The sequence below is a fragment of the Numida meleagris genome, chromosome 6 (genome assembly GCF_002078875.1).
Source record: "Numida meleagris isolate 19003 breed g44 Domestic line chromosome 6, NumMel1.0, whole genome shotgun sequence".
NCBI lineage: Eukaryota > Metazoa > Chordata > Aves > Galliformes > Numididae > Numida > Numida meleagris.
Genome location: NC_034414.1, coordinates 2,906,837 through 2,921,419, shown reverse-complemented (window position 1 = coordinate 2,921,419; position 14,583 = coordinate 2,906,837). Strand labels below are relative to the sequence as shown.

At 51.0% G+C, this 14,583-nt stretch overlaps 1 protein-coding gene across 3 annotated transcripts; it reads left to right on the top strand.

Moving 5' to 3' along the window:
- LOC110400941 (ras-related and estrogen-regulated growth inhibitor-like) lies at nucleotides 2,508–13,264 on the top strand. Of its 3 annotated transcripts, none has more exons than XM_021401316.1 (4): nucleotides 2,508–3,467; nucleotides 10,145–10,201; nucleotides 10,624–10,697; nucleotides 11,613–13,264. In XM_021401316.1, the coding sequence occupies exons 1-4, from the start codon at nucleotides 3,449–3,451 to the stop codon at nucleotides 12,096–12,098; spliced, it is 636 nt and encodes a 211-aa protein (XP_021256991.1). In that variant the 5' UTR covers nucleotides 2,508–3,448; the 3' UTR covers nucleotides 12,099–13,264. The 3 variants fall into 3 exon arrangements, with proteins under 3 accessions (XP_021256991.1, XP_021256989.1, XP_021256990.1); XM_021401314.1 differs by lacking the exon at nucleotides 2,508–3,467 and adding an exon at nucleotides 3,481–6,754; XM_021401315.1 differs by lacking the exon at nucleotides 2,508–3,467 and adding an exon at nucleotides 6,777–6,993 and having other exon boundaries at nucleotides 11,613–12,098.

The following is a 14,583-nucleotide window of genomic DNA, read 5'->3' as shown; positions in this document are numbered from 1 at the left end:
CAAGCAGTATCTCTGAGCAGCACATGCAAGGCCATATTCAGCAAAGGTGCCTTCAGCAAAGGTTCGCATGTGTTTCTGGACAGTGATGGCAATTAGGGAGAGTTTCCTGCAGCTGTCAGATTCCCTACAGTTACCCTGAGAAATGACAAGTGGCCTGTGTTCACCTTACCACTTCTGTAGGGAATTCCTTGCTTCAAATGAGTCAAGAGGAAAGACCACATATGGGAGTCCCTTTGTGCTCTTGCTGTGATTCCTTCCTCAAACTAAGGTTGCCCACAACTGTGTGAAGGAAATGCTGGTTTTGAACAGAAGTATATCTGGGTCTTGTCCTGTCTTTCAAGTCTTATATGTCACTACAAACCTACACTTGATGTGCTGTAAGCATCAAACTTTATAGTACAGGCTGCTTTCATCTTGCCTTACTTCAGCTTGAGAAATATCCAGGCGTGCTTGGGTTAAGCCAGTTCTCTAGTCACTGGAGAGAGGTGGTCATCTCTAGAGGTGACTCATCTCTTCTGGCTTTAGACAGTTTTGCGTGGACAGCCCTTGGGAGAAACTGTTCCTTTTCTGACTGTACCGGGGGGTTGGGTGCCTAGGGTTTACACAAGTAGAAGAATACAGAGGCAGGGACGTTTCTACAGAGGAGGTTCAGGTTGGCTGTTGGACCAGGCTCCCCAGGGCAGTGGGCACAGCCCCAGGCTGCTGGAATTCAAGGAGCATCTCAGTCATACGGTCTGATTTTTGGGCGGTCCTATGTGGAGCCAGGAGCTGGACTCAATATTCCTTATGTGTTCCTTTCAACTCCTGGTATTCTATGATACTACTCTATGATAACCTGCTTTGGTCATTTCATCTTGCTTCTTCCTTTCCAAGTTCTTACAGATGGAAGTAGTGGGGGGACCTCTTCTTTGAAAACCATCTCCTCCTGGCATTTGCTACCTCTTCCTCTTCTCCCAAAGGCAGCTTTAGTTCCTTGCTGGGGCCACAGATCCCTGGAGTAGCAGTTAATTGCAATATGTGGTGCCAGCAGGCTGGCATGAAGAGTGTGCTACCACAGACTACGCAGGGACTGCATTCCAGTTACAGACTGTTCAGAGTCCACAGAGGAAGCAGCATTGCCAGCTGAAGCAATTTGACTGGGAACGTCACAATTCCTGTGTGTTTCTCGAGGTCTGTGAGTGCTGGGGCTAAGAAACAGCATGGCTTCAAGAGGAATTTTCAAGCCTTCCTGGTTGCAGAGAAACACTTGAAAATCGCGAGAGATTTCATGGCTCAGAAGCTGGAAGAAGGAGCTGATTCATCGTGGAAATTTATCTGCTAGGACAAAACATCTTTTTGGACAGCACATCAGATCAGGGTGGAATTTGAGAGCTGCTTTGCCCAGTCTCCAACAATTAGGCATCTGCGTAGCTTAGATGAGATCCAGACCCAAGTTCTTGCCATCCAGCCTCTCTAAAGCAACGCTGCTGAGTTTGCCCCCCTTCTGTCTCCCCCTGGTGCTGTTTGACTTTGTGTAAATAAGAATTCACTGCCCAGAGTGCGGAGGGCATCTGTCTGCTCTGAGTCAGAGCTGAATTCCAGCGCCTGCTCCCTGCCCACTGGCCACAAAGCTGCCGGCTGTTCTGCTTTCCCTCTTGTGCTTTCGAAGAATGCCGATAGGACTCCGCTTCATTCCCCAGCAGAAGGACAACAGGCTTTGCAACGCTGACATTTTACTGCTCTAAGGAAGCCTTGTTTTCTTACCAACCGGGCTGCTGGGAGGTTTGCTCAAAAAGAGGCATTGGGAAGTGCCATTGCTTGCCTGCCAGCTCTGCTTCAGCCTCACGCTGCTCTCATATTCTCTTTTTTGAGGTATAAATGCCTGGGTGTTGCTGGATCCCAGCTGAACTGTACAACCCCTACAGGGCACCCCTTGTTCCCCTGTTATCTTTCCAAAGGAGCAAGGGGAAGTATTCAGCCAAGCACTAATTGAGCGTGAGCCACGGCAATGAGTGCTGTGTGCTGGTGCACAAGGGATCAATGAGCTATGGCCTGGCTGAATGTCAGCCCCAGCCCTCGCCTCATCCCTCACCCTTTGAAGAGCAGTGGACCGTGGTGCCTTAATTCATTTCTCTTTCTCCCTTCAGACAGCTGTTTTTGAGAGTTTGGAACAAGGTTTCAGTAATTTAAATGGCACGTGCTCTTCTTCCCCTCCAATGGGATGTGATGGTCACGGCGGCTCAGATGCCAAATCTTCAGCATCGAGATGCTTGTTTTTAGGCTTCACATCCTGAAGACCTGAGAGCAGCGTTCCAGTATCTAAAGGGGGGCTGTAAGAAAGAAGGGGACAGACTCTTTAGTAGGATCTGTTGTGATAGGACAAGGGGAAATGGTTTCAAACTAAAAGAGGGGAGATTTAAACTGGATGTAAGGAAGAAAGGTTTTACAGTAAGGGTGGTGAAGCACTGGCACAGGTTGCCTGGAGAGGTGGTGGAGACACCCAAGGTCGGGCTCAGCCAGGCTCTGAGCACCTGATGGAGCCGTAGGTGTTCCTGCTCATTGTAGGGGAGCTGGACCAGATGAACTTTATGGGTCCCTTCCAACACAAATCCATGATTCTCTGAAAAAATTGATTCTCATTGGGATTGAAGTGGAAACAGCCCACGCTGGCCATCCTACAGGATAGCTTTCTGCGGCGTGTCTCAGAGCTCCGTCTGGGTGAGCTTTCAATTACCTCTGTGATGGGGTTCCTCTTCCATCCTTTGGCAAGTTGTTCTGTGCTCTAAAATAAGCTCCACAAGCAGAGCCGTTCCTCGCAGCATGAAGCCTTCCTGTTGTGAGGATCCATTATGCGTGCAGCATAATGAAGTGCGATGGATGTGGGGAGCAGCAGCAGCCTTTCTTTCTGAGGGCCCAGCTTCTGCAGAGAAACAGAAGTGCCCTGAACTCTGTCTTTGGGACCCAAGGGGCTGAACGTCTTAGTTATGCTACGGACCTGCTTAACATTCAGCTGCCTGTACCGTTGCTCAGGCCACAGGCGTTCATCCTGGCCAAGTGGCAAAGCAGCTTAAAAGCTTCTTAGGATATCTCATTCAGGCCTTCGGGGTGGAAGGGAAATGCTGTTAATGTGCCCCTTTGGTGTTTTTTAGTGTTGTTTTTTCTTTTTTTTCCTTCCCCTGTCAGCTTTGCAAAGGCGTCTTTGAACTTACGTGTGCAGCCAGATTTATTTTCTCAGCATGATCCGGACGCATTTTGGCTGCACATCGCAGTACGCCTCGGTGGTTAGAAATCAGCTACAGACAGAATGTAGCGCCAGGAAGCCGTGTCGGTTTGATTTCTCTTGTGCTGGACGTTTTCTTTCTTCTTTTGTGACCAAAAAAAATAGCCCTTGGTATTAAGAAAAGACATGCTTCGCCACCAGGTCCAGGCCAATGCAAGCCATTATGGAGAAATCTGACAGCAAGCCTGGATGGGAGCAAGCACGGGGGGTAGGTGCCTTTCATCTATTTCCTCTCTCCCTATTTATAGAACGTGGGAGAAGCAATTGGGATCCGTGTCCTTGTTTTGCAGTGTCTCTGCCTGGCTGGTAATACAGAGTTTGCACAGCTGAAGCAAAGTCAAGTTTTGGTTCCGGTAGGAGCCTGCAACACTGCTGAGAAAGGAGCGGGCTCGGCACTCCCTGAAGCCTGAAAACACTTTTAATTGCATGCTGTCTTTGCTATAGCAACTAGAAATATGTTTATTGACAGCGTGGCTTTTGTTATATTCCTGGAGAGCATTCCCTGATGGCCCCATTCAATGTTAACTCTCGGGAGGCCTGCTAGTAGCAAGGCTTGCTGCATACTTACTATCTCTGAGGGAATATTGTTTGTGCAGTCGTTAATGAGAGACAATTAAAGGTAAGACGAGAGCTGGCGACTTGGGGTTTGAGCCCTTTGGGAGGGTGCTCAGGAGATGAGCTAACTGCTACTGGGACCAAAACTTTACAACACCTTTGTTAGTTTTAAAAAGAAGGTGCTGGCTCTGAAGTCAGCTTGGCATAGATGCTCTGGGCATGGATCTTCTAGTCTCCTGCCACTTGAAATCATGTAATGGAGCAGAAAGGGACTGGCTTCCATTTTATCTCCCTTTCCTAAATAAAAACAAACACACGGCTACTTTCTGAGCCAGCAAAGTTCAGTATTTTTTCTCTTCTCAAAATAGCCAGCGATCCGGCAGGGACTTAGTTTGGACCAAGCTATGGGAATTCCATGCTCTGGGGCTTGAGGTAATTTCATTCTGTGTCTGCTTCAGGCCAGCTTTTTACTTCTGCTGGATTTTTGTTTGCAGGGACGTGATTCATGAGTGAATTTGGCCTCTTTCCCAGTGCTAACTCCGCATCTTAAAAAAAAATAAATAAATAACCTGCAAGTATGGAGAAGCCTGGCCGCAAATATTTCAGCAGAAAACAATATCCACCCTCACCTGCCTTCATCTGGCTCTGCCACAGGTGCTTGGTTGTGCTGGAGCTGGTTGATTCAGCGATTGCAAGTGATAATGCCCTGTTTCTGTTGTCATCCATGTGAAAGGTCTCCAGCAAACATGGGCCTGTGTATGTTCCACCGCTCAGTGCGTGTTTGGGAGGACATGGCCTTCCAGCACGGCTTTCCAGTATCGCTAGATGTACTGTCAGGTACACAAACATGCCAGCTCCAAGGCCAGAGCCAACTTTTTCCTAAAGAAGTCGAGAATGTAACGTTGTGCATCACTTCTGGTGTTGTGTTGGAGAGTCATGGTTGGCCGATTGAGGCTGCAGGAGATGGCTTGGAGGAGTGTAGAGCTGTTTTCTGCTTCACATCTCTACAGAAGGGTCTGGAGCAGGGCTTGGTCATCAGGTGGCCATTGAGGCCAAGCACTTCGCTGGGCTGGAGGTTAGCGTAGCAGGGCAAATTGTAGCACTCTTTGGTTTGTTGACTTTAGTGGTGAGAAAAAAGAAAGAGATTTACACGAGCTTTAGTCTAGGTCAGTCCGCTCCTATCCCTGTTCTTGAGGTAAGTGAAAACACAGTGTTCTGGAGGAATGCAAGATGGCCAGAAATATTTCTCCTTCAAGGCTCTGCCAAGGGCCAGCTAGGTATATCGTCACTCTCTGCATGGCTGGGTTTAAACACTGCCAAATAGCGTTGGGTGGACTCTGCTGAATTCTGTCCTAAAGTAGTGAAGGAGGTCATTGGAATAGATCTTGTTCTACCCAGAGTTCTCTGGCCATTTTGGCTGAACACAGTGCTGTGGTTCAGCTTTGGTCCCACCACAGCGTGGAGGTGCGATAAGAACCCCAAATTTGTCGCTGGTCAGAGAGCTGAAGCCACAACAAACACAGGATAGTCTCTACAAAATGCTGCAGCAGTGTGATGCAACACAGCTCGTTGATCCCAATGGTTGAAAAAAGGAAAAACTGGGAGAGTAACCTCTAGTGGACTTCGTGCTTGGATATTAATATGTATCAGCAGGGCTGCTGCATCATTTTTCTGCTGTTACACCCTGAGGAGGGATGTACACAGACGAATGAGGAGCACTTTCCCTTGGGGAAGCTCACCAGACCCCTGCAAGAAATCACTGCTGGGGAAGCAGGAGCTGAGCCCCAGCCCACATCACCCTTAGCAGTACTACAGCTAAGCTTAAGCAAAGCAAGAAGCGGATAAGTGGCGTCTCCTGCTAGAAGCAGGGATGAGTTCTAAGCACCTGCCATGGGTGAGGAGGTGCCTGGATGCATTTGGGATGAATGCACGGAAAAATATATATGGAATTTACCCAGGGCACACAGACACTGTCAGATTTGAAATCAGCCAATGCACTCAGAAATTGAGCAGGGCCAAGCAAGACAGGATTTGACCGCAGACATCTCATTTCCTTAGGAAATGGGACTAAAAATAGGAGAGGGACACAAGGGAAATTTCTTCTTCTTGACACCCCTCCCCGCCCTGCTCCAGCTGGGTTTTTGTCCTGAAATCTGAGGTTTGGAGCTCTTGCTGATGTCTTCTGGGCTCCAGATGGAGTCAAGCTGCAATATGAGCTCCAGAGGAGTGGTGGAGGAGTATGGACTGATGCAAGGAGACACGTGCCAGCTCGTCGTGGCGAGAGCCAACCCAGTGTAAGTGCAGAGGGAACGGTGCTGGGCTCAGAGGTTGCAGGGCAGGAGCTCCACGTAGAAGCCATTATCCCCTCGGTGTTTTACATCTCCACTTGCTCATTTCCCTTGTTTTACCAGTGCCCTCTTCCCAGTGGGAGCTTCAGTGGGTCCGGCTCTTCCGTTATTGGTAGAAATCTTTAGGAAAACCTTCTCCATGTTCAAGATGAGAACACAACGCTTGGGTGTGCTGATGTCCTGTGCGGGCACCGGCGCTGTTCAGCTTCGCCATGAGCTATGGCTGTAAATACTGAGTTGTGGGTTACCTTGAGTGCTGGCAGAGGCGGTGCAGGCGACCTGGGTTTCGCTGCGGGCAAATTCACCATTTTGCCAGGCAAAGCGAGGCCCATGTGAGGGGTGAAGAGAGCCTTCGGGGGGGAGGCTGCAGCCCTCGGGTGGACGTTTGACTGCTCTACCCCCCTTTCTCGTGTCTCTTCTGGAGTTTTAGCTCTGGCGTCACCTGTGCCGCCCGTGCCAGCGGCATCCTGGAGTTTGCTGAAGGTGGCCGAGATGCTGCGGGGCTTTTCCCTTCTGCTTACCCGCAAGCCAAGCAAACGGGAGTTGATCGTTAACCGGGGGCGAGGAGGAGGAGGAAAAAGAGGAGGAGGAGGTGAGCATCCCCCAGCCCGCCCGCACCCAGCCCTGCCCGGCCCCTGGGGCGGAGCCGACGGAGCGCGGAGCTCCGAGCTGCCGAGCGCGGTGCTGCGAGGGTCGGAACTCGGAGCTCCGAGGGACGGAGCCCCGGCCCCGGCATGAGCTTCCCGCGGCCCCTGCGGCGCTCCGTCAGCCTGAGCCCGGCCCGCACCCTGCGGCTCGTCGTGCTGGGGCAAGGCGCCGTGGGCAAGACAGGTAGGACCGGGGGCGGGGATCGGGGGGGTCCCCTGTAGGGACTAGGGCGTGATGGGGGTGAGTTTCTCCAGCAATGCCTCCCCTCGCATGGGTTTGGTTTTCCCTCCCCTCCTGCCCTTTGCCCCGCTGCTCCCCATTGGGAGGATTTGGAGCAGACCAGGACCGGCAGTTCTCTTTGCAGCACCCAGGGCTGCCGGGAGTACAGCCACCCCAGCCAGCTCAGGGGATGACACTGGGGCTGCCATGCCCTTGGGGACAGGGTGACATTCGCCACTCTGCCAAGGCACAACCTCTAAACTGTGCATGGCGGTGGCACCTCTGCCGGGCTCGCTGCCAGCTGTCGGGGCTGTCCGAGCTGCGTTTCCTTATACAGTAACTGGCCGGCCTCTTGCTTTCCTCTTTCCTCACGTTATCAAAAAAAAGAAAATCACAGTTTCCCCCTCTTGCCCTAAAGGGAGTAACACCAAGCTCTTGCTTGGGGATCAGGAACTTGCAGCTCCAGCGATCAAAGGGAATATTAAGGTGAAATGCCTGAGGAAGGACTCCCCAGGCCTGGCGCTCTCCGCGGGGAAGTAAAAGCAGAATTTTCTCGCCCACCTCTGCTGCATTCACCTGGATGAGCCCAGCTGGGAGCAGTTCTCTGCTTTCCGGAGCAGTTTGAGAAACTTTAAGATCTGATCTCACAGGAAGGTGTTGGAGCAACTCAGGCATTTCCATCCTTGCGTGCGTGGGTTCCCAACCCTCTGCGGGGGGCTGAGTTTGGGTACAGGTCAATGGTTGAACCTTGTGGGTAGCTCCAAGATTAAAACCAGCATAAATCACCCGCGGGAGGCTGGAAGTGCAGCCCTCCCACGAGCTATCTGCTGCCTTCTGCTGCTGCTCCCAGTGTAAACTTCGCCGTCCTTCGGAGGGGAACTCTGCTTATGGAGCTCCAGCTGAAGATGGATTGATGCTGTAAAGCCTTCGAGAGGGTGTGCTGTGCAGCAGGACAAACAGCACGTGGCTGCACGGGGCTGCAGAGGTGACTGGCTGGTCCCTGCAACACAGCTTGGTCATGCATCACAGCATCCCCTTAATCATTGATGGAGACCCAATTAACCTTATCTGCACCAGGGTTCTCAAAAGAGAGCCCTCTCCCAGGTTATTTATGTTCAAGATGGGGGAAAAAATAATGCCTTATATGGCTGCTTGGATGTGCTTGCGCCTTGCTGCCTTCATCTTGACTGGCAGCTTCTGGGTTCCTGCACCCGAGCCAATTTTTAATTCACTTTAATTGGCTTCTCTGCCTGTCCAACACCATGCTCTCCAGCACTGGCTGGCTGCCGAACATAATGTCATGGGATCAGGTGCTTCCCACAAATCAGGACAGACGTGCCTCAGTTTCCCCCGACCATTTGGGTCCCACTTGAAGGATGCTGCTGCACGCCTCCTGTGGGATCCTTGCTTATCCCTGCAGAAAGCAAACATCACCTTGGTGTGGGAGCGCGTCAGTTCTGCTTGCAGCAAGCTTTACATTGACGTCTTGCGTTCAGGAGGGTTTAATGCCATATTCTGGGTTTGATGCGTTTCATTCTCCCTTTACTGTCCCTGCCCTGTTTTCTCCTCCTGCTGTGCTGACGTGTGGCACACAGCCTCCTCATCCTGCCTCTCTTGGGGCTTTTTATTTTCCCCATCCTCCATTCCCCCTCATTTTCCATCAATTTCACTTTCCGCTCCCATTGCCTCTCTTGCACCTGTCCATAATCATTACCATCATAACCTCCTTGAAGGGCTTAAGCATCACTCACGTCAGCCCTTGCTCCTTCAGCCTCCAAACCATTTCTTTGCCTACACCAGAAAACACACCAACCGTGTATTTTCAAAGCCGTTCCGTACAAAATGCAACGTTGACTGGTTTGCTTTGTACACCTGCAGTTGGGGGCACGTGGGTCAGATCTCAGCTCTGCCCCATCCAAGCTGACTCGATGGAGTGAGGTGACAAGGGTGAGGAGAAAGCCCACGCTGTGTTTGGATGGCCCTCCAGCATCAGCAGACCTCAGCCAGCCATTTGAGTGTAATTTTGGGCTTCGCATCTCCCTGTCTTGCAGGGAGAGCTGGTAATCGGATAAGAGAGGTTTAATTGCGCACGCTGCCTTTCCAGGGCTTGTTTTGCTGCAGGAAGACCTTGCTTAGGATTTCTCCATGCATCCCTCCCACTTTGCCGTGCCCTGCGATGCTCTGACTTGGGAGTTCAGATGCATTTTGCCAGATTTGCTGCCAATGGCTTTAATTCCTCCTTGCAGCGTGCCTGGGTCAGGTTAAACAAACAGGGCTGAGATTCATGAGACCCATCCAGGCAGTCATAGCATCAGCAGAGGTGATATAAAGGGAGAGCCTGGCCCTACAGCTTGCCTACGCGTTGAGTTCATGTTCACTCACCATAAAACTCAGCACATGCATAAATCTTTGCAGGATTCAGGGCCAGAATTAGCAATTTATCAACCCTGACCATGAACTACATGTACAAGGAGCTGTGTGTTACGGGTTTACGATGCCTGGCTTGCTCTCTGCTCCCAGCCACCAAGCAGGATTCACTTCCCATCCACGCGCCCTGGAGGGATGTTTCTGACAGCAGAGAGGCTCCTGGCAAGGCGAGAGATTGAGTTAGCAGAGTCCCAGGAGCCTGTTGCTGCTTTCCATCCCCGTTCTGCCGAGTTTCATTGACATGAAAGGCATTTACACCGCTGAACGAGCAGGCAGCTTTGGGGTGATGGAGGTGTTTGGTGTGTGGAGATGAGTGAGACCCTACTTTCTACCCATCCCACTGAGCAGTGGGCTTTGGTCCTTGATGCGAATGATTGCAAAGAGCATGCAAAAATCCATGATTCTAGGGCTTGAGATAATTAGATATTGGACTAATTCAGGGGGATACAGGAATGTGAAGCATCACCGAGGCAGCTGATGCAGTACTGGAAGACGCTTCCCAAAACCTGGTCCTCACAGGGCTGGGTTTGCACTGAGGCTGCCAGAATATCATCTCCCACCTCTCACAGGGGCAGGTCTTCACTCCATCCCTCCTGCCTCCATCAGCCAGTACTTTTCTAAATTTCGCTCTGATGATTATAACTGCGTTTGTTGCTGTTTTTGTCTGTCTTTTTTTTTTTTTTTGCAGCACTGACAGTCAGATTCATCACCAGGAGGTTCATTGGAGACTATGACCCAACACTAGGTAGGCAAAGTCCTTCCACTTCCCAAATTCACCATATTCCCTTGTTCCTCCTCAACCAGACCAGCAGTGGTCAGAGCCAACAGCCATTGTAGCACCTCCCTGTCTCTTGCATTTCTTTTTTTTTGTGTATACGTGATTGTTTTCTTAAGGCAAAACCTTTTTTTTCCTCCCCCACAAAAGGGTAAATTGGTTTTTCTTCTTTGGACCTTCTCTCTGCCTGCTGCTTATTCCTTCAGTTTAGCTCAATAAGATGTTTGAGGGCTGGGGCACCTCTCATGTGATGAAAGGTTTAGGGAGCTAGGCTTGTTTAGCCACGCATTAAAATAAAATAGGTAGCATCCTGGTCTTTGTCAGGCTCAAACAGCAGCAGCTTACCATGGGGGGATTCTTACTGCCCTGTTTCTCTGTCTGTCTTCCTCCAGAAATGATTTACAGACACATGGCTGTCATTGACGGGGAGATGGTGCACTTTGAGATCCTCGATACGGCAGGACAGGTGAGCTCGCAGAGCTGGCTGGCCTGGGATTATTAGACTTGGCCATCCTTGCTCTTTCACTAGCTTTAATCTGTTACGTCTGAAATAGCAGTTGAGTTGAAAAACAAAACTCAGGAAAAATAAGTGTTTTGGAGAGTTTATCCACTGGACTACAAGTGAATTGAAACAGCCCTGCCTTTCCATACCCTCTGTGGATATGGCAGCCGTGTCAGAGGCCTGTCTGAGCTGTGCCATCCCTACCTTGAGCACTGGGTGCAGCTTTGGGTGCCACAAAATAAGAAGGACATAAAGCTGTTAGAGAGCATCCGAAGGAGGGCTACGGAGATGGGGAAGGGTCTGGAGGACAAGAGGTGTGAGGAGCAGCTGAGGTTGTTTGGTTTGCTGGGCCCAGAGCAGAGGAGGCTGAGAGGAGGCCTCATGGCAGGATAGTGGTCATGGCCCCAAGGTGCTGGAGCTTAAGGAGTGTTTGGACACTGCTCTCAGACCTAGGGTTTGAGTGGTCCTGTGTGGAGCCAGGAGCTGGTCTCGATGGTCCTTGCGGTTCCTTTCCAATTCAGGATATTCTATGGCTCTGTGATGCTCAAGAAACTTTTATTTAGATGTGGTACTAAGGGATGGCGGTTTAGTGGGGAAATATTGGTAGCAAGTGGATGGCTGGACTGGGTGATCTTGGAGGACTTTTCCAACCTTGATGAGTCTATGATTCTGTGGCTCCATGGTTCTCTTGGAGTCTGCATCCATCACTTTTCCCAGCTGAACAGACTCCTCTACTGGGCTTGCTTGTGAGCCCAGGTCAAAAAAAATCCTCAGGAATATAGGTGATGTGTCACCATGAGAGGTTTTATGGGTTGTCATGTGTGCGTTCAGAAGATGTTGGGGCTTCTCATACTAACAGCAACTTCTCTGCCCCACCAGGAGGAAGACTCCCTGCAGATAGAGGAGAAGATCAAATGGGGCGATGGCTTTGCAGTGGTCTACTCGGTGACAGACAGGTGCAGCTTCGACGAGGTGATGCGGCTGTGTTTTCTCATCAACCACATCCACTCCAGCCCCAAGCGGAGTGGTGGGGGCGAGCAGCCGCCCGTGGTCATCGTGGCCAACAAGAAGGACTTGCAGTTTGACAGGATGGTGTCCACGCAAGATGGCGAAAACCTTTCCAAAGCTTTGAAGCTTCCTTTCTATGAGATTTCCACTCGGGACAGCTACGAGGAAACCGTGGCAGTGTTCAATACCCTCTACCAAGAGCTCATGAGGCAAGGGCATTTCTCCCCAGGCTCCTTCAAGAGGAGGACAGTGTCGAAAGTGATGGAGAAGATCCCCAAGATGCAAGCCAGCTCCACCTTGAACTCAGCAGGTCGGAGCCTCAGCTTTAACTCCTTTAGAGACTACATCCCTGAGTGAGCATCCCTGGTGCAGAGGAACAGGACCGAGGGATGGGTCCTCCTGCTGCTGAGGCACCAGTTGTATAGTGAGGAGCCGCTTTATTTGGGGTTAAAGTGCAATGTGTAGAACAGGAGGGGAGTGTTAAGAGGTGGCATTGGTGTTCAGCAGCCTCTGAAAGCCTGGTTTCTACATGCAGGCTTTGGGTCTGCAGGGAGGATGCTCTTCCTCTGTCCCACCCACCCTCCTCCTCCTCCTGCTTGAAGGCAGCAACAAAGGTTGTTCCTATTGACTTCAGTGGTGTTGTGTCAATGCTTGTGGGTTCCAATGGACTTCACTGGGGATCAGACCCAGCACCCACACCTCCCTATGGGATTTCTGCTTCCCACAGGGAGCTTGCTGGGTCTGTTCATGTCCCTTCTCCATGCTCCTGGGCTGGCAGCGAGGGCATGTTTTAAAGCAGAGACCTGTTTACAGTAGGGATAAAAAGCCTGCTAATCACTGGCTTTTCTCAAAAGCCATTTTTCTTTGTAACATCTGAAGCTCCTTGGCACTCTCTCCTGTAACATCACTGTAAATAAAAGCCTGGGCAGAGGGCTCTTTGCTGAGGCTGCCCCTTGTTTGACATCTCCAGGGCTGCCAGCCTCTAAGGGGAGGCAAGTTGGACAGCATCAGTGCTGTATCCTGCAACCTTAGGCTAAGGCCACACTGCTCCATCCTAGGGGAATGTCATTGCTGATGCATGCCCTCGCCCTGGAACTCAGCTCAGTGTGTGTCTTGGAGACTCCCAGAGTGCAAGCAGTGGGTGTGGATGCAATGGAGCTGATACTGGGAAGTGCAAATGATTCTCAGTCCCTTGCCTGCATTTTGACTGCCCCATCCCAATGGGGGAATTGCTGTGGCTGGGTAATTTGGTGGGTGTTTTTTTTTTGCTCAGATTGGCTTTGTTATGGGGCAGCAAAGGCAGGGAAAGGAGCAGGGCTTGCATCTTTTTGCTGCTGCGTCATCAGTGTCACCGAGCATCCTCTTGCTAAACTGCTTCTGTGCAATTTCTCTCTGATGCAGAGCTCTGCTTTGCCACCCAAGGTGAGTTTTTTGGAAGACGTGTGCCATGCCACTTGTGTGTCCTCTGAAAAACAGCCATGTGCCACTGTGCCCCATGCCAATAAAAGCTCAGCTAGCGCCTGTGTGTGATGCTCCCTTGCCTGGATATTCCCATGGGAATGGGGAAGAGATTATTGTACCATGCTAAAAGGCAGACGTATCACTTTTAGGGAGAGCATGGGTGGGGAATAAGCCTTTAAACTGGGGCTTGGTGTTTCCTGTTGCTTCCACCCCACCCCTTTGTGTGTGCTTCCTCTGTGATGGTGCAAAAAGGAAGAAGCTGGCAGAGATTCACTCCCAGGATTCACAGCCTGAGGTCTTGGCTCATGCTCTATCCCCTTCCTGCCCACATGGACAACCCTTGACCCCTTATAGCCCCAAAGATGCTTCCTGGGGTTACTGTTGCCTAACCAAGAGCTTTCTCATCCGTGTTTTAACCCAACCTTGCCTTCCTCAGTGCTTCTACCACACATCCATCCCATGGGGTGAAGATGAACCCCACGGATGGTCTGAAACAAGAACAGTTTGGGATTGCTTCTTCACGACATCGGAATTATCTCCAAAGCAGCATCAGTAGGAAACACCACTGGGAGCTGCTCATGGCCAGTCACCTACCTACCTCGAGAGCAAAATTTGGGGCTTAAAGCCTTGGGGGAAGCTGGCTATGGGGAAGCAAGGATTGGGATTTTTTTTTCTTAAACGTTTTAATTTTAGAGTTTCTTTATGGCATTCCCAAGTGAGATGGGCTTGGGATTTTGTAGCCTGGCAGCCGGAGAGAATGTTTGCTGCTTGAGGATGGCTAGTTTTTGGGAGGGGCCAGAGTCAGCCGAAATCTGTCCAGCCATGAAGCTGCTGGGACAGGGGGTGAAAAGCCCCAAGGGCTCACTCACTGACCCCAAGCAATGGGCTCTGCAACCAAACCCAGCCAGGTTGCTGAGCATGTGCCTGAGTTTTGCTCTGTGTCAGCGTGCAAAGCCAGGCACAGCAGAAATCCACATTTTTCAGTATGAATTACTCAAAATAAGGAACACGATAGGGCCAGCTTGTGGAAAGCAGGGGCCAGAATGCATATGCTTCCCCTGGGAGCAGAACACAGCAGGGATCGCTGTCCTGAGCTGACCCCAGCGCATCACTACGTCACCAGGAATCCAGGCAGGGTGTTTGGCCAAAGCCTTAGTGCACTCACTGCTTGCAGGACAGCCTCATCATGAAGGCCAGGAGGCTGCTTGGCCTGCTATCATTAGCAAGAAACCTTGTTTATTCAGCTGCTCTCAGAGAGGCCAGGTGGAGCTTGTTAGGGCTAAATGCTGGAAGCCTTGAGGGACTCCTCATAAGCACCCCCTGAGCTCCTGCTGAAGCTTCTGGTTGGCCTTGGAGGAGTTTTTCCCCTTGGGTGTAGTGT